The 23,897-nt window shown below is 34.7% G+C and overlaps 1 protein-coding gene across 3 annotated transcripts; it reads left to right on the top strand.

Moving 5' to 3' along the window:
* Positions 1-350: 350 nt before the first annotated feature.
* LOC121989373 (casein kinase I-like) lies at positions 351-18,988 on the top strand. Of its 3 annotated transcripts, none has more exons than XM_042543382.1 (15): positions 351-411; positions 792-869; positions 957-997; positions 2,227-2,296; positions 2,385-2,533; positions 2,606-2,701; positions 2,787-2,857; positions 7,146-7,207; positions 7,327-7,390; positions 7,476-7,560; positions 10,585-10,711; positions 10,782-10,864; positions 10,949-11,012; positions 11,703-11,842; positions 18,360-18,988. In XM_042543382.1, exons 2-15 carry the CDS (start codon positions 794-796, stop codon positions 18,642-18,644), a joined length of 1,413 nt encoding a protein of 470 aa, XP_042399316.1. In that variant the 5' UTR covers positions 351-411; positions 792-793; the 3' UTR covers positions 18,645-18,988. The 3 variants fall into 3 exon arrangements, with proteins under 3 accessions (XP_042399316.1, XP_042399314.1, XP_042399315.1); XM_042543380.1 differs by having other exon boundaries at positions 407-681; positions 769-869; XM_042543381.1 differs by lacking the exon at positions 351-411 and adding an exon at positions 418-681.
* Positions 18,989-23,897: the final 4,909 nt, after the last annotated feature.

Here is a 23,897-nt window from a genome sequence, read left to right as displayed (position 1 = left end):
AATAAAATAATCAATATTTTTTTTAAAAAATAAACCAAATTAAAAATTTAAATTAATTAAATTCGACTGTCGAGTTGAATTGACATTTTACTTATTTCTAATTTCACCCGATTGGACTATGAAAGAAAAGAAAATGATTTATTTATTTATTATATAAACAATTATTTTTCTCTATTAACATTTTTTCTCCATTACATTTTAAAATTATTTTATGCAAAAAAGGGTTTAGATGTCGTTCACCAACAAATTTACCATGGAAAAATAGAACGGAAAATTTGCGAAAGTAGGAAAGGCGGTTGGGTGCAAGTAGCCTGATGCACACTGAGAATAATGAAAATAATATGGTCCCGATCTAGCAAAATTTTGCCAAAAGCAAAGAATAATGCACTGCGTACGCGAACAGCGAAGATGGTGAGGATCGCGAGCAATGCGAACTATAATTGTCCCACTTCCCTCTTCATCGAACTGTAGATCTTTTAGATTTTTTCTTTTTTCCTCTTCTGTTTCTTTTCGCCCCTTCTCCTACCATTCAGTCTCCGCTTCTCAGCTAATCCAACAGCAACGCCCAACCATCTGAAGATTTCATCCCTTTCTGCTTCCTTCTGCAGTGTTTATTTCTTGTTCACGGACCCAATCGCATCGCCCTTGCAGTCACATTGCATTTGTTGTAATTCGCGGGGGGTGAAGAGAGCTTACTTGCCTATTCGATTCCTTTTTCCTTTTTTTTTTTTTTGGTGCTTGAACTTCATTAGGGTTTGAATTTGCCAGAAAAGTTCTGTTCTGTGTGCCAGTTATGGAACCACGAGTTGGGAACAAGTTTCGCCTGGGTCGTAAGATTGGGAGCGGCTCCTTCGGGGAGATTTATTTAGGTTTTTCTATACCTTACCTTCTCTGGATTTAGTTGTTGTGATCTTAATCGAACCTTTAATTGCTGTTATTTTGATAACTTTTTCCAGGTATTAATGCTCAAACGAATGAAGAAGTAGCCATCAAGCTGGTAGGCATCTCTATCTGGCTTTCCTGTGTCGTTCTAATGCTAAAGTAACAGAGAAATGTCAGTGAAAGTTCTGCTTATACTAAGAGCCCTGTTTGAATTTTCAACTGATAATGCATATTCTGTATAGCATAAATCTGGTAAGATGGTCTATGATATACAAGAAAGCGGAGGGACTTAAAATGGTTGAGATAGGTAATTCTTCATGCAAAACATAGACTGTACCAACGAAATTATCACATAGCGTGTTTGTTTTTAACTTGAATTTGGTATATCAAACAGGTAGATCACTTTGTAGGATAATTTTAACACTGGTTATCTAGGTCTAATGCGACCTCAACCTTTTCCATTCTGCCTTGGGACTTGCATAGCTTTGCATATTATAAAATTAGAAGTGCTGAATTAATTAGAGTGGAAGGTGGAAAGGGTAGAAGGAGATCAGATAAAATATTAGTCAAAGTACTAAATAATTATTTAATTAATTAGAACATTAATGTTATATGATAGCCTTACATTGAACTCAATGGAGGGATGAGATTAATGTAGCTGACCTAAAATTATTGGAACAAACACCACTTGACACTGATGGTAGGTCGGATTGTGTCTAAAATTGTAGGATTTGAAGCTCTAATATTGCTGATCAGTTAACAATATGGTGAGAATAGGAGTCTCCAAATTCAATGCCTATAGTGAATTTGAAGGTCTAGATGGATCCGCTGCATACTAAAACAATAATTCACACTGTAGAAGAGTAGCATGTATTGAGGATGGAAGATTTTGCTTGTACTTTTTTTACCTAACTAATTTCCATTTTATTTATTCAGTCATTCATTCTGGATAGTAATTTGGTCCTTAATTAATCATTTTCAGTTGTATGTGCTCTTATGTATGAATCATTAGTAGCTCATTTCTGGGAGATGTTCCATTGTCCAATCAATTATACCTACAAATATTCATATTACTCATCTCAGATTAAGTTAATGTTAAGCGATATATAGAGTAACTCATGACTATCATGTGTCTGTTGTAAGATATGAAGAAATTCATTACCATCTTTTGTGGTCTCATTGTAAAAAGTATCTCATCTATTCAAGAGCGTCACTTCAGTGATTTTGATCGTCACAGTATATTTTTCAACCTACTTTTTCTATAACTTACTGTAATCATCCTACATATTTGTTTTCCGTTTTGGTGCTTTGAAAGGTTATGATGATGTGGTTTGGTTTTATCAGGAAAATGTCAAGACAAAGCATCCACAGTTGCAATACGAATCAAAACTTTACAGAATCTTGCAAGGAGGAAGTAATGAAAATTTTATGCTTTTCTTCTTCAAGATAAATAAATGCATGGTCATGATTGGTTTCATAATTGTTTAATCCTACTATGGTAGCTGGCATTCCCAATGTGCGATGGTTTGGCATAGAAGGAGAGTATAATGTTCTTGTTATGGATTTATTGGGCCCAAGCCTCGAAGATTTGTTCAATTTTTGCAGTCGAAAACTCTCTATGAAGTCTGTCCTGATGCTAGCTGATCAGATGGTATTTCTATCTTTTTATGTTACTTGTTTGCTTTTTGTTATCTTTCCTAACCTTTGCTGAAATCTTTTCTAGATCAACCGTGTGGAATATCTTCACTCTAAATCTTTCCTGCATCGAGATATCAAGCCAGATAACTTTTTGATGGGCTTGGGGAGGCGAGCAAATCAGGTGTCTCACCAAGTGTACTTGTAGTTGTGGTATTCCTGTTCCTAGCTTCCATTACCTGTGCATTACATATGAGTTCCTTTTCTAGGTCTACATTATTGATTTTGGATTGGCCAAGAAGTACAGGGACACCACAACTCATCAGCACATTCCTTACAGGTAAATTGTATGATCAGAGTAAAATTATATTTTTATTAGATGGTCAAAATAGTTTGTTTGTTCTTGAAGTATGTTTGCATTGGATGTGATCTGATTGTAGGTATTCAAGTTGCTTAATCACTTATACCTACCTTAGTTTTATTAAAAAATTAAAATCCGACTCCAGTTGCATGTCAAAGGAAGCTTTTATTCTTGATATGTGGGGTCACATTTGATGTTATCATAGATATCTGAGTTGATTACTTTTGCCCAATTTGTGTTATCAGTTCTTGAGATTGTTGATATGAGCTAACAGCTTTACAAATGGAATTGGATGCTTGATTCTCTTGGTTAATGAAGAGATCTCCTAACAAATCTGAAACCAAATTGCAGAATCCCATATCTTCGCTAACAAATGGTTAAATATGCTTTTGACTCCATTTCACTTGAAGGATTGCTTTGTGAATATTGACCATTGTTCATCCAAGCTTATGATCAAATACATCTGAGAAAATAAGTGATGTAGGTTACCAATGATTCTATGAGTCACTGGATGGGCCACATGTGTGAACTTAGTGAACAACAATTTGAACATGATTCAATCCTTGTGACTCAAGGGCAACTAGTTAGAAGGAGACACATGCCCAACCAAGAGAGTCAACAACCAAGGTTCGCCAAAGAGTTAAGATGGATTCACCTGGGCACTCAAGCCACATGGAGTTCTGTTATTGGCTGTGTACACATTTTCTGGTTTATAAATGGAAGACAGGCTGCAAGAAAGGGATTTACAAGGAAACCCACAAAAATTGCTCGCAGCACTCTGAGCGATCTTTGGGTGACAACTACTTGAAAGCAATAGCGATACATCGAAACAAACTAAAGGATGTATCATCTATAGGATCTAGCTATCATCTTTAATAAGGCAAAACTGAAAACTGAGTTGATACAATAGCAAACCGAATGCTGACCTGAGTCCAAAGCTAATGCCATTGTATCCCTTACTTGTCAATGGAGCAATTCCTGCAATGCAACGGAAATCTTTTTGCAGGATTGGATAACAACCTTAGTCCTTCTCATTGAGGTAGAGAGGAGGAAGAAGAAAAGTCAACAATTTAGCAGGATACCCAACATGAGTGTTGACATCTTCCTTTTATACTTAGCTCATCCTGTAGAGACCATCCACCATGAAGCTCTGTACCCATTAATAGCCCATTAATGTTAACAAATCGGATTAACGGTTCTACACATTCAATCCATATCAAATAGCATAAACCCCCTTTCGTGCATCAACATTAGATCACTTAATTGAAGTTTATTCCTTTGATGATTGTTGTTTAATCTCGTATTAACCCATCTTATGGAGACTTAATCCTTCACTACTAACCAATGTTATCAAAATCGCGAGTGAACTTGTAAAATCATACAAAATCGCGAGTTTACTTATGAAAATCGAGTGAAATCGTGATAAAATTGTGTATTAAAGTAAAATCGGAGCAAAATCGTAAAATCGAATCAAAATCGTAAAACCACATTTAAACTTGTAAAAACATGATTTTTGAGATAATTTTATCGATTTTGTCTCGTAAATAAAAGGGAACTATTTTGTACAAAATGATTGTAGGATCGAAAAGAATTTAGATATCTCTCCACAATAGCATGATATTGTCCACTTTGGGCCTAAGCCCTCATGGTTTTGCTCTTGGGCTCTCCCCAAAAGGCCTCATGCCAATGGAGATATTTTTTCTCTTTATAAACCCCATGATCTTTCCCATGTATTTTCAATGTGGGACTATGTTTGCAACCTTGCAACCCCGCAACCCCAACAATCCCCCCCTTAAACAAAGGACCATGGGCTTCCCATGTCCGATCCTCGACCCACCAGGTCTTCCTGCCCCTCGGTCCACCCGATCTACTAGGACTTCCTTGCCTAGCCGCAACTAGGACTTCCTGCCTGGTGTCTGGTCCTCTTGATCCGAACACATGGCTCAATCAGACCATAGCTCTTGTTCACAGTCGGCGGTTCTGATACCAATTGTAGGATTGAAAAGAATTTAGATATCTCCACAATAGTATGATATTGTCCACTTTGGGCCTAAGCCCTCATGGTTTTGCTCTTGGGCTCTCCCCAAAAGGCCTCATGCCAATGAAGATATCTTTTCTCTTTATAAACCCATGATCTTTCCCATGCGTTTTCAATGTGGGACTATGTTTGCAACCTTGCAACCCCAACAATGATATCGCTTGGGACAATTTTAGATTTGCATTGGTCTATGAATGATTTATACTAATTTGTTATCTTGTGTTTTATTTATCTTTAGATTTAAGTTTAGACTTGAATTTATGTTTATGTTGTATTTTCATGGTAAGTATTTGGTTGTTTAAAAGTTTAAATGTGAGTAGTTTATGATTATATGAATTAAAATATTCTATATGTAGATTTATGTTATAATTTGGATTAAAATATTTAATGATCAATTAAAAAGAATATATCAGGTTTCTTTTAAAATTGATTTAAAGTATGATGTAAAATCTTACGATTTTATGATTCGATTTTATGATCCGATTTTATGACTGTTCTAAAGATTTTACCTAAACTCTCGATTTTGACAACACTGCTACTAACCACTTAGGACCAATCACCTTACAATTCACTACTCTAAGGCAATTAACCTTGTTCCACCATCCCACAATCCAACGGATTCATTCATTGAACATTTGTCATAATTTAACATTGGTTGGCAACCTAACGCAACCTTCCTCCTTTATCTGAGCTTAGGACCAACCATGACGAGGTAATTCATCATAGGTGGAGTTTCATCCAATGCGTGATTTTAAATTTCGAGCCGTATCGGAGTTTCGATTTATGATCAGAATGATACAGTTTCAGTACCGTATCTAGTACCGTATGGATATGATTTCGATATTTTTTAAATATAAAATATATTAATTAAAAATAAAAATTTAACATAAATATTAAAAAAATAAAAAATATAATATTTTTTTTTAAAAAAGGGAACTTGGCGCCCCTATATGGTAAATAAAAAAGGGCAGCCCGGTGCACGAAACTCCTGCTATGTGAGGTCCCGGGGAAGGATCCATTGTACGCAGCCTTACCCTGCTTTTTGCAAGAGGCTGTTTCCAGGATTCGAACTCGTGACCTTTTGGTCACAAAGCAACAACTTTACCGTTGCACCAAGGCTCCCCTTCACGCCCCTATATGGTAAATAAATAAATAAATTTTTTATTATATATATAGTTAATGGGATAATTTTATTAGGGTTTAATTAAACATGTTTAAATTATCCCTATTATAGTTAGAAATTGATTGAAATTATTAATATAAGTTTAATTATTAAACCCTACGTTTATGTTTAACTTAGTTTATCTTGCGCTGCAGGAGGTTGTGGCGGCTAGCGGTGCCTTTGTCGAGCAGTGGGCGGAACCATAAATTTCTTCCGTTTCACCCTCGGCACGGTACGAAATTTTAAACCATGGTCCTATGCTGCTTCAATCCTAGTCGCTTAAAGTAACTCCACTACAGCTCACCTCGGTCTGACTTGTTGAATCCAATACATTTCGACCAAACCTGAAGCAGTTCGATGGTATTAAACTTGAACCATAATTGAATTCGGCCAAACTCATTCTCCAACTAAGGTTTGGGCTAGAGCCAGAGACTTCGATTTCTGTATGTTTAATAGTTTTGAACATAACAATAAAATAAATTCATTCTAATGTAGAAAACCTTAAATCTCAATTAATTGGATTTAATTGAAAGGCAAGCTTCATCTATTTCTTGATTAGGTTGTAGAAACTTCTGAGTTATATGGATAAAAGTGCACGTATAAACTTGTCTCCAACATTTGGACACTAGCTGACTAAGAGGGTTTTGTTAGTTCACAATGTGCTTAGATCAAAATAACTATAATTTTTGGGGAGGTGCATATCTTTCCAAAGATGTATTTTTTTTTAAAGTAAACCAAAATAAGATAAAAAAATTCAAAAATACCATTTTTGTTCATTGCCCACCTTCTCCCAGATAATATTTGATTCTACATAAACTATTGCACATTTTTAGACAGAATTGTGAGTTTTGCAGCACAGTACCTTTATTGTAAATCCCATGGAGGCTTAGCATGCTGTCTCATAGATGTAAGTGTCATTTGGATCCAACTGGACTAAAACCACAAAAGTACCATTTTTTCCCATTGGCACTTCTGTTCCGAATACTTGATTTTAGGTCATTTAAGCATATTCTGGACACAATTGTGAAATACCTTTATTGATCTGATGCTCTTTATTCATGCTACAGGGAGAACAAGAATTTGACTGGAACAGCAAGATATGCTAGCATAAACACTCACCTTGGAGTTGGTATATGCTTTATACCCACATTGTTTTGGGACTTAATTTTAATTTCTCAAGTTGTAGTAGAGATCTGCTTTATTCCATTTCTTTTCTGAGCCTGACTGCTTCACTTTTGTGGTAATAAGAACAAAGCAGGAGGGATGATTTGGAATCTCTTGGATATATTTTCATGTATTTCTTGAGAGGAAGGTTGTTTTCCTTTGATGTTGATTATAATATGAATACACTCTGTTGCATGTTTTTTCCATCACTGATTGTACCTGTTTTGTGGTAGCCTCCCATGGCAGGGATTAAAAGCTGGAAATAAGAAGCAAAAGTATGAAAGAATTAGTGATAGAAAAGTTTCCACATCTATTGAGGTAAATTTCATATTTCAATTATGGGACATGAATTCCTAAATTTTGTACATTTCATTCAAATATGGTAGAATTATTATGTTACTTGTATTGTTAGTCATTTGTGTTAGGATTAGTCTCAAGCTGGACATTTGAGTTGAGTTATATGTTGAATCCTATATATACATTTTAATAATTCTCTCATAACAGCAATGATCTACTCTTAACAGCAACAATACAATATTTCATCACTCTCAATTTGGTATTAGAGTGGGATCTCTTAAACTTAAGTTTCCTTCTTTAATCACCCTAGGAGGACTGCAAGTTTAACTTAATGGTGCAACATCCCCTCATTCCTTCTTCATAAATTCCTAATTTTCCCTCCTCTATTCACGCCAAAGTCCTTAATTCCTTTACAACACACCTTCCCAATCTTCAAAACCTCTATTGTTGTTGTGGGGTCTGTCTAGGCCACTCACGAGCCTACAAAAATTGGTGATGGTAACTGAGCCAACATCAAGGCTCCTACCTTGATCTCTCCTCCTACCAGCTCCTTGATTTCATTGGCGATGTTTCCCTTGGCCCCACCCTAACAAAGTTTGACTTCTTTGTTCCCCGACTATAAAAGCTACAACAATAGACCTAACAATGAATTCCTCCTATATAGGCAGACAATAGTTGCAATTTTATTGAGTAATTCCCTAAATTTCTCAATGAGTTTGCATCCTCCTTCCTCACTATTGAAGTCATCACCCACCTCCAAGGTGACACTAAGATGATTTTGCTTCCCTCAATCATCAGCTTCAAATTATGTTTCCTGATTCCAGAACCACTTTACTCCCCTTACACAAAACCAAGAATAGATCTTTTCCACAAAACAAGGAAAAAAATGTCTAAAGACATTTTTTCGTTTTTAATATCTTGTTAAATAATTTTGTAAGCCATTCAATACCTTATTTTCCTAGGCGCTTCCATACGTCTATCAGAATATCATCTGGTCCAATATCTTTTTTATTGTGCATTCCATTTAAAGTTTGTTCTACTTTTGAAGTTTGAATTTTATAATAAAATTTTAAATCTCTATGTTCATTTTACCTACTTAAATTACCTAAGTTAAGTTGATCACCTAAACCTTTATTAAAAAATTGATAAAAATACCTTTTCCACCGTTCTTTTATTTCTTCATCATTTACTAGTACCCTATTACATTCATCTTTAATCCATTTTATTTGGATAAGATCTTTTGTCTTCCTTTCTCTCACTTTAACTATTTTATTAATGTCTCTTTCCCCTTCTTTTTATCTAATTTTTGATATAATCGTTCAAAATTTTTATTCTTTGCTTCATTCACTACTTTCTTAGCTTTTTTCTTGGCTATTATATATTTTTAAAATTTTCCTCTTTCTTATAAATATATAATTCCTTATAAGCTATTCGTTTTTTCTTCACTTTCTCTTGTACTTTCTCATTCCACTACCAAAATTCCTTTCTTAGTGGTGTATGCCCCTTTGACTCACCGAGTACAGCTACTATTTTTAACTTTGATACTATCTTATCCCATATCGTATTAGAGTCACCGTATATTTTACCTAATTCTTGTACTCCTACCTTCTCCTTAAATATATTTTGCTTCCCATCCTTTAACTTTTACCACTTAATTTTAGGAGTTGTATATATTTTCTTTCTATTGATACTATCTTTGAAGCGTATATCCAATGCTACTAACCTATGTTGGGTAGTTAAGCTTTATCCAGGGATGACCTTGCAATCTTTATAAATCTTGCTATCCTTTTTCCTAATAATAAGAAAGTCAATTTACGATTTATTATTCTCACTTTTGAACGTGATTAAATGTTCTTCTCTTTTTTTTTAAAAAACGTATTAGCTAATATAAGGTCATATGTTATCGCAAAATCTAAGAGTTAACAAGTGTTTTAGAAAAATGATGCATCGAACCCCCCACACACACACACACACACACACACACACAAACACAAAATTTTCTTCTCAAAATTCTTCTTTCCTATTTGTCTTGATTTACCGCTATTTCATTCCTTATCATTTTTGATTGGTCTTGTATGCATGATTTAAGATGATTTTAGTTTTTGTTAGTTGTTTCCAACAACTGTCCTCTCAAATTAAAATGACTCACAACTTAGTTTCCTCTCAACATTCGTCCTCCTCCCAGAACAGATGGTTGGAACCCTAATGTCACGTTGGCCTACAAACAACAATTAGATGTCCTTTGGTTGCAACTTTAAAAAGATAGATTAGTTTTTGTCTCTCTACTAGTAAGTAGTATCCTCTTCTGATTAGATATTAGAGTTTGCATGGTCTCCTCTTTGACTTGCTTATTAGAGTGATAATTGGCCTTCAGTTAGTCACTCTCCTGATAATTTCTCATCTCCAAAGTGGATGTTAGAACAGAATTATTTATTTCACTCAGAAATTTCTCATAAATTATCATTCATCCTCACAAAGTGCAATTTCTTCAATTTGTGTTTGATGGGGAATACTGTGGAAGATTTTATCAAATCCTTTGAAGATAATCACTGACTTTGCCTTATGAAGATCTCTCTTAAAGATGCCATCAACTTAAGCTGAGACATCAGTTATTTGAAGATCAATTCTCACATCTTCAAGTTGCAGTACTAGTATCACATTTGTATCTTCATTATTGTCAACTGTCTTAGTTGTGATTTTCTTTTCATGAGATCTTTTTTCTAGCTTATGTGATGGCTAGTTGGACACAAATAACATCTATACTCCAGCTTGGGGGACTTGTTAGAGTTATTAGTTTATTGTACTTATATGTGTTGTGAGTTTAGTTCCATATTGCCTGCCTGTTTTAGTTATATATTATTATGATGAATCCTATATATATGTATATATTGTGTAATAGTTGTCTCTTAACAACAATAATATTTCATCTTTCAACTACAATACAATACACATGTATTGAGGTAAACTGCAAATGACAGATAGGAATATTAAATTCCAAATTTTCTACATTTCATCACAACAAAACTGCTAAAGATTGTATTACAGGCTTTATGCCGTGGTTATCCATCGGAGTTTGCATCATACTTCCACTATTGTCGTTCACTACGTTTTGACGATAAACCTGATTATGCTTATCTTAAGAGGATCTTTCGTGAACTCTTCATCCGTGAAGGTGCGCTTTCACATCTACATAAACCAATGAATTATCAGAGCGAGGCTCATTATACCTTTGTTCCTCACAGGTTTTCAATTTGACTATGTGTTTGATTGGACCATTATGAAATATCAGCGGACACAAATTGCAGGTGTTCCTCCACAAGCTATCGTAAGTTGTAAAATAAATTTTCTTCTATCCATTGACTTTGATTTTTTGACTATTTAGTTAATAGGGTTGCACCTTCTGTTTTAGGCTTCTGGAGATGAACCTAGGTCGGTGATGGCTCCTGCCACTGCTATTGTTGATAGGAAGTCTGGTAATATTTTCTACAGTTGATCTTTTCTTAACTTATGATAGTTGAAATTTATAAGTTATGTGGCGTGTGAGTGAAAGTGAATCCTTTATCATGCTCATGCAAATTAAGAATTCGGTTTCTGAGAAGTTATAGATTTGTAAGAGGGTATTTTGGTAGGTTTTTTTTTTTCAGGAGAGGGAGAATAAATCTACGACTTTAAGTTGGTAACTATTGTAGTGAAGTTTTGGTAGAAGTTTCAAGTTAGTTTGGTTTTTTATAGTTTGACTGAGTCCATTTAGATATGCAATTATTTATTTCCTTGAACAGTTTTAGTTTACTTTCAATTTTGCTTAGGTTAACAATCATCGTTTGCATAATAAAATTCATTTTGATGAATTTTAGTTCTCTGTGAAAGATCCTCTTTTTCTTTGTGAGTTCTAGTTCTCGGTGGGATATCCTCCGTGTTGCCTCAGTGGCATCTCATATATAAGTTTTGTTCTGCTTCTGTGTTTCATCATACGCTTAAAATGATTACTTCAATAGCTGTGGGTTTCTTAGGCTGATGTATCTTTGTAATATTTTGTGAAACATCGTAATTGATAATCTTAACCTCTTTTTAGCATGTAACAACATTTTCCTTAGCTTTCACTGGTTTTCCTTTTTCTAGTTTGAGAGAATATAGTTCCTTATGCAACTATAATTCCATTCCAGGTGTCGAAGGAGCAAAGACAGATGGCTGGAGAGGGGATAACTCTCATTTGCAATTTTCTATGCCAGTTGCAAATGCTGGTAACATATCCACTGAGAAGAGTCCAGCAGTAAATGATCCAGCTGTTCCTAGAGAAACTACAGTGAGATATTCTTATGTTGTTCAAAATTGTGTTTATTTTCTGTTCTTGACTATGCTATAGTTTCTTTATAGTGTAGTAGTTAGTGCTAATCCACTGTTTGGGTGACCATTGATATCATGTGAACTTAAGGTAACAAATAAGATTTGTTGATTTAAAAACATTTTTTGTGCGTAACTACTAATACAGATATCATCTTAGACCAATTGTAGATCTCTTTAAACAGTAAGGTATATATATATATATATATTATTAAAAATCATTGTATCTATGCTGAAGGAGATTTCATGTTAACACCCCATTACAAACTAACAATAAAATTATAACATCCATAAAAAAGTATACATTTTTCTTTTACATCAAATGAACTACAAGCTGCAATCATCTAGAAATCTCACTGGACGCCTCACTTATGATTCTAACAACACCAAAAAAAAGGATCTTCATTTAACAATTCCTGCTAAAAAAGTAATGATAATAGCAACATATTATTAATATGTTAAGTAGGTCTTCCCCAGAATAAGTTAAAGCATAGTTAGTTAAGAGTTCAAACAATAAAGTATAGGAAACAACTATTAAGTGCAAGTAGCTATCTAATAAATATAGAGCTCATTAAACAGGAAAATGTGTAATTAAAAAATCAAGATAAGTATATAGTATCAACAAGAGTGCAAGTCAACATGTGAAACACAAAATACAAGGAATGCACATTAGAGGAATTCTCCTCTTGATCGGCATCCTATACTATCAATTTCACAATTTTACGCAATGCGGACCCTATCACAAGCAAGTGCTCAAAGAATCTGAGTCAGTATTCATAAGAAAGATGTTGAGGTCATGCATATCAAAGACACAAGTGACACATGGAAAAACTCTTGAACTTCCTTGGAGCAATGCACACTTGCCATAGTGCCACAATTTTCCACGTCGCACAGATAGAAGTGTATGAGCATGCTAAATAAGTTTAGAGTTCTGAGAACAATAATAAGACAAAGTTAAGTAAGAGTTTTAGTTTAAGAATAATGAGTGATAGTTGAGGGCATCTTATAGAATTATCAAATCTGTTAATTTGAGATACAAAAGAGTACATCCTTTATTGAAGAGTAGACATATTTATATACAAACTAGAATCTATTTTAGGAAACTATAATTAGGCTAATTGACAAATTTGCCTAATTGACCTATATATATTACCTAATATATAGATATAATATGGTAACAAATAGTATATATACAAATATGGTAACTATTATATGTAATACTCCCCCTCAAGTTGGAGCATAGATATTAATCATACCCAACTTGTTACAAAGATAATCAATCTGAACCTCACTTAAAGCTTTTGTAAAGATGCCTCCGAGTTGTTCTTCAGTCTTCACATTTTCTGTAGTAATAGTTTTGTTGAATTTTCTCATGAACGAAGTGAATCAATTTCAATGTACTTAGTTCGCTCATGAAACACAGGAGTCGATACAATATGAAGAGCAGCTTGGTTATCACACCACAATTTTACTGGTATTAAAATTTTAAGTTCTACTTCAGTCAAGAGTTGATATATCCACATTATCTCACACACAAACTGTGCCATAGCCCTGTATTCTAACTCTGCACTGACTGTGACACAACATTTTGCTTCTTACTCTTCCATGAGACTACATTTCCTCCAACAAAGATACAACAACCTGAAGTAGATCTTCTATCCATTTTGGAACTTGCCCAATCTGCATCCGAAAAACATTCAATATGAGTGTGCCCATGTTTTTTATATACGATACCTCGTTCGGGTGCTCCCTTCAAATAATACAAAATTTGTTCTAACGCTGCCCAATGATGAATGGTTGGAGATGACATAAATTGACTGACAACACTAGCCGAATATGCAATATCTGGATGAGTTATGGTAAGATAATTCAACTTCCCAACTAACCTTCGATATCTCTCAGGATGTTCAAATAGTTCCTCTTATCTAGTGAGATGCATGATCTGAGTCATTAGAGCATTACAAGGTTTTACCTACAATTTTCTTGTCTCATTTAATAGGTCGAGAACATATTTTCTCTGAGATAGGAATATACCTTTTTTACGCCTTATAACCTCAACACCGAAAAAATACTTCAACACTCCTAAGTCTTTCGTATGAAACTGAATATGAATGAAAGATTTAAGATATGAGATTCCCTTCATATCACTTCCAGTGATAACAATATCATCCACATACACAACTAATAGAATAATATCAGTTACTGACTCCTTATAGAACACAGAATGATCAAACTTACTCTTTATCATACTAAATTTTTCAACAATCCGACTAAATTTTCCAAACCAAGTACGAGGACTTTGTTTCAAACTATACAAAGCTTTCCGAAGATGACAAACTTGCCCTGACTCCCCCTATTGACAAACCCAAGAGTTGCTCCATATACACCTCTTCTTGAAGATCACTATGAAGAAAAGCATTCTTGATATCAAGTTGATGTAAAAGCCAATTATGAGAAGTAGCCATTGAAATAAACACTCGTACCGATGCCAATTTTGTGACAGGAGAAAAGGTATCAGAATAATCCACACTATAGGTTTGAGCATAGCCTTTAGTGACAAGGCGTGTTTTTAATCTAACATCTGACTATTTGCATCCAATAGCCCATTTCCCTGAAGGTAGATCGACCAAGTCCCAAGTGTCATTGTCATCTAAAGCATTCATCTCCTCTATCATTACATTTTTCCAACCAGAATGAGATATGACCTCACGAACAGTTTTAGGAATAGAGACAGAATCGAGTGAAGCAATAAAAGAGCAAGAGGAAGACAATAAGCCGTTATAAGAAACAAAAGAAGTAGGATAAGTATATTGACGTTTACCTTTGCGTAACGTAATAGGAAGATCATCACTTTGGACTGGATCTGAATTTAATAACGAAGTAGTAGGTGCAAGACATGAATCAAGAGGTTACACCCGAAATTAACTTGAATAATAGGTGACTTGATAGGAATCGGTTCTGGGATGAGTGTAGAGGATGTGACAGAATACACCAACAAATCATCCTCCTCTATTTGACGAGTTGGAGTAGGTGACGATGGAAAATAAGATGTGTCTTCCATGAAGGTAACATCAATTGAGACAAGATATCTGTTAATACTGCAGACGAGAATAACCATGGAAGATACACTTCAGAGACATGGATCTAATTTAGTGACATGTGGACGAACATCTTGAACAAAATAAGTGCTACCAAATATCCTAGGGTTAACAGGTATTGGGAAAAAGGACTTTGTAAGGGATCTCACCGTGAAGAACTGTAGATGACATGCAGTTAAAGAGAAAATATGCTGTAGAAACTGCATCGACCCAAAAAAGTTTGGGAACATTCATTTGTTATAGAAGGGCCCGTGCAGTCTCAAGGGGATGCCTGTTTTTACGTTCAACCACATCATTTTGGGATGAAGTATCGACATTCTTGACACACTGCTTCTAAATTCTTTTGCTTGCTCAAGTGTCACTTTCCTTTCAAGTATCATTGTAGGTTGGGACATCCATCTCTCCCTTTGCTCAAAAAGCTTTGCCCACAATATGGAAAGATGTCTTCATTAAATTGTGAGTCGTGTTAGTTTGTAAAACATCACCGTCTTAGTTCGAGTCCTAGAGTAAATAAACATGCTACTATTCCTTTTGTCCTATTTTGTCTAAACCCGATTTTAGGTATTTTGTTACTTTTGTAGATGACTATTCTCGTGTAACTTGGTTATATTTAATGAAAAATCGCTCTGAGTTATTTTCTTTGTTTTGTGCCTTCTCCACTGAGATTAAAACTCAGTTCAATGCGTCCATCCGTTCTTTGCAAAGTGATAATGCCATACATTCGGTTTATTCCAATCTTATATGAGTAAAAATGGCATGCTTTATGAAATGCTCAGCGAATATCAAGCGGCAAAGTGATGTTCATGAGTATAGTAAAGGTTATTGAGAGGCTTATTGAAGTAGCTTGAGGATAATCATGGGTGATCAACTATCCGTAAGAATAAGATTTCACAAATTAAAAGAATAATCATGGATCATGGGTTACAAGATCATAGGTCATGGAACAATCAAGTGATCAACTATGGTCACGATTATATTTTCATATTTCATTATCAAGACCAAAGTATATAAGTAAAATTGGGAAACAATTTAGAAATCTAATTGCAATGTTTGATTTATTTAGGTTGATTCCACTAACCTAAATTAATTATTAGTGTTACAATACTATATGTTCATATATATTAGTTATTGCGGGCGCATACCCTAATAAAAAAACCCTCTCACCCCCTTAGCTAACTTGGCGATCGACTATAAGCTGACCCTGATTTACCTCCCTTCACATAACTTGGGGACGAGCTGTGAGGGGCGCCTGAGATAAGCGTAATCACCTTTTGCTACAATATAAATTAATTATGAAAGAACATATATCTTAGGCTAGGTTGGTTCATTTAGAATTTAGGTAACTCAACACAAGGATATGCTTAACTAACTAAGTCAAGCATGCAAATACTATGGATTTGGTGTACATCATGGTTGAGAAATGATAAACCAATTTATGTTAAAGAGACTAGTAAGTATAATGAAGATTAAGTTAATCAAATAACTAAATAATACTAATAGAAATTGGTGAGCTAAGATCATGATGTACAAACTTAAATTAACTGTGCTGATTTAACTATTTTTATATTATTTAATCTTATAAAACAATCAAGATAAGATTAGCTCATAACCTTAGTGTCTAATATTTTACTATAGCTCAATTTATCCGTCTAAGCCAAATATATTACCTATTCGAGAATATCTTAGTCGCTCCACAATGTATCAAAATTAGAACTAACCTCATGTTTTCTCGAGGGCAAGATCAACTCCATAGCTAGGGTGATCCATGTGATTTGAGGTATAAACATTTTCAACTGACCAGAAGTAATATGTCTTAACTGAGCTGCACGTAGCACTAGATATGTGTGTGATCATAACTAACTCAAAAGGTCATAATAGTGATAATTAGGATCAAATTGTCCACATTATTTTATCAAATGGATTAGACTTAACATAGACAAGGACAACTAAACCATTCAACTCATTCTAGAAATAAATCATTTACCTAACACTGACTTGAAAATCAGGCTTATAACCTATGATTAAATTTAATTTCCTTTGTGGAGAGTCTAATCAAGAATTACCTAATATTAATGTTAATTTATTCAAAAAATATTTTAGATTTTCAAATACAAATTTTGTCACATTAAGATTCAGACTTTAATAAAATTATCTTGCTGAAAAGTAATTTAGTCATATGAAATATCGAGCCTGTAAATATAACATAATATAATTCTTTCCACAGAGCTATTGCAACTTGAATGCAATTTTTCAGATTGAGGATTTAAATAATCCAACCATAAATTTAGAGTAAAATAGTATCCAGCAAATTCTTAATGAAGATAATCATAAGTTAATAGGATTATAAAGTATATATCTCAAGTTAATTTACTTTCCTATTCTTCTGAACCAAAATAACGTTTCCCCAAATAACAAAATAATTTATTTGATCATTTTTATCAATCTCTGCATGCAAAAGATCAAGAACCATATGCTACAAAAATTTAAGAAACAAAAAATTCATTGAAGCAAGGAAAATCAATGAAAAAATGCATGCACCTCTAACGGGGATGGGAGCACTAAACAGGATGTGGAAGAGCCTATTAGAGACATTCAAAGTCCCTTCTCTTTCATCATTACTTCACCTCACTGTGTCATTTTTTTTTCCTTTCTTGGGTATGAGGAACTCTAAAAAAACATGGAACTAATTAACCATTTTTCCTTTCATCCCTCCACTAACATAATTGAAAATTTCCAAATGTACACATTTTTCAAATTTCTGGTTATTTTAAATTTAGATCATAACATTTTATAGAAGGGGAGCCTTGGTGCAATGGTAAAGTTGTTGCTGTATAACCTAGAGGTGATTCGAGTCACGAAAACAACTTCTTGTAAAGTAGGGTAAGATTGCATACAATAAACTCTTCCCTAGGACCCTATCCCGGTACTAGTGCCTTGTTTTTGTGTTTGCTAGAAATATTAGGCCTTCAAGCTTGGAATATAACCTTTATCAGGCATCATGTCCAATTCTTTAGTATTCAAAGGGTAGTTAAGGTGCAGGAGTGAATAATATGGTCATCTTGTAGGGGATAACTTTGTTAAATTTTTAGCGTGACATTATGATGTTATTATGTATTGCAAGGAGTGAATCATCATGATCTATGTTATTATGTATTGCATCTCAATGTTTTCACAATGATGAATTTAATTGTATATTCTCTTTGCAGTTAAATGGTTTAACATGTCCTTTTTCATGTTCAGTTGCATTTTGTTAGTACTAATATCTCAATTAGTTGCTCTGCTTCTTGTATTTATCTCTAGAAAAAAAAAACAAAACACAATGTTATCTACATCGTTATTATTTTCTCTATCCCTCATGGTGAAATTTCTCAACATTTGTAGCCATCGAGTTCAACATTTGTGGGGCGTTCAGGTGGCTCTTCGAGCCGAGCCATTGCTTCTAGCAATCGCAATGTAATGCAGAGCAGCGAGTCAAATATGTCATACACTCGCACAAAAGAAGCAACTGCATTTTTTACTAAAATTTCAGCACACAGAGACTCCCAAGCTATATTAATGGATAACAAATATTCATCATCTAGCAGGCATCAACCTATGGACTACGAGTCTACACTCAGAGAACTTCATGACCTTAACCTCGATAACGATGGAAAGCTTGGGTATTAGCATTTCACTTAGAGTTGCTATCGGCTGACTTAATTCATTGTAAATAGGAAACCTAAACTATGATAATGTTAAGCAATGTATTGCTTTGTACTGCCCATTAGGAAGTCTATTCTTGTTTGCATGGCTGAACTGCTGCTAGATTCAGAGAAATCACCTGTTTCTGATTCAATTAAGGGATACAGGGTTTGGAACAGCCTAGTTTTTTTATATCAAAGCCTAAGGGCAATGGAGTGTAGCTCTTAATATTGATTACGATTTGTGTCTGATTGTGTGCGGGTGTATATTTGTGAGCAAAATCTGGAGATGATATGACGTTGTGATAGCCAAACTACCCTTTTCCAATTTGATTATAGATTAAGGCTTGTTGCTTAGTCAGTGTGGATGTCGAACTGAATGAAAAGATTCCATGGTTCTCTCAGATTTTGGAATGAAGTTGTGCATGCATACAGAGCTGTTTCACAAATGACTAATATATGCAAGAGTCCTAGAAACTGTTATATATGTCAACTGCAGCAGAAAGAATCTGTAGATGTTGATTTGTATTTAAATTCCATTATTCTGACCACTGCAGAAGAAAGAACCTTTGGATGTAGATTAATTGCATCTAAATTTCATCATTGGACACAAAATCATAGTCCAGCCAACAAAGGGCGGTCTTGAAAAGGATCATAAAAGGTGGGTAGAAGTTCCATCCTTTGTCATTTTTTGGCTGCTGCTTCCAAGTGTGCCGTCAGACCTATTGCATGTTGTAGTGTGATGCATGTAGGGCTGCGTGTTGGAAATAGTCACTTATCTTATCTCAAATTTTTGCGTCTACAACAATTGTTGCAGAACAGGATAACAGGCATTGCTCTGAGGTAAGGGGATCATGAATACCTCTTCACCATTATGGGGGAGTAAGAAAGATGCCAATGCCAGGGCCATCTGCCCCTCCATGAGCGCTCACCTATGGTCGAATCTTCAGGTCCGTGGATTGTTCTTCTTCCATAAATCATCCTTTCATCATGCATCATGCATCATGCATCATGCAGTGTTCAAATAATAGCTTAATCCACTCCATGCAGTCCTGCATTGTCATCAACTTCTCCAATCTGTTCCTCAAACTTGTCAAGGATAATTCAACAAGTTGACTGTTGACTTTTGCGTAGGTGAGTGTTAATCTGGTGGGTCAACCCTCACTACAAGGAATACAATCTGGTGGATCAATTCTCACTACAAGGAAAACAACGATTAAAATTTTGATCGCTAAGTGCATTAGCAATTGAAAATTTTAATTGCAATGTTTTTGATCACTAACATCATTTAGCGATGGAATTTAATTTCCGTCGCTAGAATTAGCGACGACATTAGAAGTTCATCGCTAAACATAGTGATGAAATTTAATATTGATTGCTAATATTGGCGACGGAACTAAAGCTCCGTTGCTAAAATTAATGACGAACAATATTTTGTCGCTAATTTAGTGAAGGAATTAGTGACAAAAATAAAATTTTCATCTCTAATTAGTGACGAAAAATTTATTTTCATTGCTAAATGATGTGGATGCATCCACAAGTATACAGAAATATCGTTAAGTAATAAAAAGATATCGATTCCACAAGAACTACTGCTTAAGCACTAGCTTAACCAAATACAATTGTCTAGACTAATTATAGGGTTATGAGTGTTTGAGATGTAGAAAATTTGAAAAACACTATGAAGAAGAGTGAGAGGAATGAATGGATCAAGAAGAGAGGAAGAGCAAGAGAATGATCTAAGAGAATTCGACTTATGAAGGTAATTTTAAGATTTCGGTTTCACCTCAATGATTATAAATACTTAATCTATCTTTGACTTCCTATATTCAATAGTGGTTCATGTAGGTAGATTATCCTATGGTATATGATGTGAACTTTTAGAACTACACCGATATATCAATTCTAATTTGTCATCGACTTTTAGAGTGACAGAATTAAGAGATTGTTTTCCTAAAAAGACCTGTCACATGATTCCACGATCCCCTAACCTTGTTTTCTCTTACTATGTGGAAACAAATTGGAACCGATTAATTAAGATCTATGATAGCCTCCTTGTGGCATACTAATCTACTTTCGTAGCCAACTTTGTACGTCTCGAATTTCTACAAGTAGGACGATCGAGTTCTCCTTTCAGTTCATCACCAAATTTTTGTAGGATACGAATCTCATACTTTTAACATCGAGATTATGTTTACATAGTACATTTGGACCATAAACACACATATCATTGACTAGGAAATATTCAAATTCAATAGATTCAACAACATATGTTCGTATATCAAGGGGTTATTCCCTAATCATAGAATTAAGAATTTACTCCATAGAAATGAAGTTACAACAAGAAATCAAAATTCAAACAATTACAATCAAGATCCAATTCAAAAAAGGAGAAAAAAATCTTAGTCTTGTAGCTTGAGTGCGTCTTCGGATACTCCTGATTTGAATTCCCAACATTGATGTCATCGAATCTCCTCTAGATCATCCTCCGATGTTAACTTGGAACCCTTAGGCGACTCCAAAGATCCCTTTGCAAAAACTAAAAATCCCCTTAAATAGTGGTTTCCTAGGCGCCTGTTGTGGGTCATGCTAGTTGGCACGGGCGCTCGTGGTGGGCGCTGTGAACTCCTCTGGTGCTTGACACGGACCGTGTTGATGGGCACAAGGGCTCATGTCGGGCACTGTGAATTCTACTAGTGCCCTTTGCATTTCCGGCATGGGCACCCGCTCCTCCAGAAGATGGCCTTTAGCATCGTTTTTCACTCCTTGCCTCCTATCAAAAGAAAAATAAGAGAGCAGTTCTTCGAACTAAGAAAATATCGAAATGAAGCATAAAGAGATGAGAATATAAAATATATGAATATAAAAGGAGACAAGATACACATCAATACATCATAAAATCCCTATATAAAATATGCATATCAAAATCTTCCAGACCAGTCCTATGCTCGTCTGCAAGCCAACATCAATATCCAGAATGCATGTCAATACCTATCTCTCAAACTTTAATAAGTTCATCTAATCCTATCAAATAATATCATTATTAAGCGAAGGCATTCAACTAATTTCACCAAGCCTAACGAGCTAGTTTAAGTGCTTAGTGCATTGCTTGTTTCTAAGGTTTCAAGTTTCTCCCTAAGTCAAGTCGTTATCCCATTATGTTCCCAAGGTTTTCAGCATTCGGAACTTACCTGACATATGCAAGGTTCATCCCCTCTTCCCAAAACAAAGTCTCAAAGGTATACTTGGTAGTGAGAGAAATACAAACATTTCTCCAATAATCTAACTCAGTCTCAAAGGGACATCTTATTATTTTCACCCATGATAACTGTTTTTATCTCATTATTACCATTCAGAATATATTTTCACTCAAATATTTTATTGTATTTTAAATTTTCTTCCATTTTTTTCCTTATTTTTTTTCTTTTTACATGAGACTTTAATTTTTCCAAATAACTGACACAAATTGAGTGTGATCCATTAACTAAAATATTGGGAAAATGTCACATATAGTTATGTTGCTAGTCCAATAAAATGAATTATGACTATGTTATACTAAATCATCTTTTTGAAATAAACCATAAGTGAAGTGTAATGATTAACAATCAAGTAGGCTTATGGTGAAACAAAATCAATTCAACAATGCTTTTATATAATTTTACCACGAGATAGGAAAATATGAATCATCAAAATTGAGAGAATGCATTTACATGGTATCACCAATACCAGACACATCAAAACATTGCTTAAAGGATAAAGCATGCATGGATACTTCAATTCGAATCCAAAAGATCAACAAGAACTAAACATAAAACGAAGTAAAACTAACAACTACCTTAAACTAGACAACTATCAGGGAAACATCGGAAATAGGCATCATCAAACAATATTTACAAATAAAAACTCACCTCGAAAATGAAGCACTCCTCCATAAGATCAATCAACGTGGAGGACGAGGGGAAAAATGAGGAAGGAGAGGCACCATAGTATTTTCATCGAAGAGATCAGAGCTTAGTCAACTATGCCATTGATACATATATTCAATCTCAGAAGCTATAACCTCCCTTACTTCCTGATAATCTTCTTCCCTTCCCCATTGCTATCTTTGATCATGCATGAATCCCGTCACATCTCCCCAAAACTTTCTCGACTCTTGCCGGAAGGTCATTTGTTCTTGTCTTCTTCTTGCCTCAGCCTGAAAATATAATTCAGCTACATCATAATGTGCATCTGTCCTTTGAAAATGACTCGTGAGACTCTCAAATCCACTGTGCCAGTTTCTCCTTTGTTGTTCTACATATTATCTTATAGTATCCTGCTTTGCATGGACATCTAAGATGTTCAAAATGATAAAAATATAGTGGGTGGCTCATCCCTAAATACCGATGACTCTACTCTATTAGGGTGGACTACTAGTGCATGGGGAATTTCAGGAAGAGGTAAGTTTGACTCCCTAAATTAAGGGATAGGTGAGACTCGCTTTAATCACCAATTTTTAGGGTTGGTGATAGTGGTGTATTTGACATTAGGAAGCTTAAAGGGTGCCCAATCTTTCATTACTAAATCAAATGAATCTCCATCGTAGACAAGCATTCTAGCTGCTAGACAAGCCCCTATATCAATACTAGAATTACCCTCTATTATCTCTAACCCACTCAAGTCATAACTAAGGTGTTCAGCAATATAGGTAACAAACCCACCAATCATTATTATCCCAAAAGGAGCTTTTCCAACCTTGACTAAATGCCTAACAAAGTGGAAACCAAATTCAATACTAACTCCATTCAACATACAGTAAAGGGCTCTACCTTAAGTTATAAAGCTTTTTCACTTGAGGGATCCAAAAGTTGGTGGCATGAAAATCCCTTGTAATTCTTTCTCTCCTCCAGCAGACAACCCAAAACAATAATTGAATTGTTTCAACGAACATATATAATCATAATTAATAATCAGAACTTGATTCTACCCTCCTCACACTCACTTCCAATTAAAACTTTAGCTTATAAGGAACTTAAGAATTCAAGAATTGTCCTAGTGTAAGTGGGACAATGAATACTGACCAATTCATTCCAATTCACTTTACTAATCAACCACGATGTATCATCCTCAATATCTAGGATTTCCATGACTTGATCATATCTATATACCTAGTGGGCATAATCCTACGTTTCACAAGAATATCAAAACGTGCTTTATGATTTTAGTTACGAAAAATAATTCTGAAAGGATTTTTCCCCTT

The sequence above is a fragment of the Zingiber officinale genome, chromosome 6B (genome assembly GCF_018446385.1).
Source record: "Zingiber officinale cultivar Zhangliang chromosome 6B, Zo_v1.1, whole genome shotgun sequence".
Classification (NCBI taxonomy): Eukaryota; Viridiplantae; Streptophyta; class Magnoliopsida; order Zingiberales; family Zingiberaceae; genus Zingiber; species Zingiber officinale.
Note: the sequence above shows the minus strand (reverse complement) of the source record. Positions and strands in the feature narration are given on the sequence as shown.

Bases quoted from the DNA above. Each gene is read 5' to 3' on its own strand.
- LOC121989373 (XM_042543382.1), top strand. From the start codon at position 794: ATGGAACCACGAGTTGGGAACAAGTTTCGCCTGGGTCGTAAGATTGGG. The intron at 870-956 runs GTTTTTCTATAC...AACTTTTTCCAG, and splicing joins CTTCGGGGAGATTTATTTAG to GTATTAATGCTCAAACGAAT. The intron at 7,391-7,475 runs GTTGTTTTCCTT...GTTTTGTGGTAG, and splicing joins ATGTATTTCTTGAGAGGAAG to CCTCCCATGGCAGGGATTAA.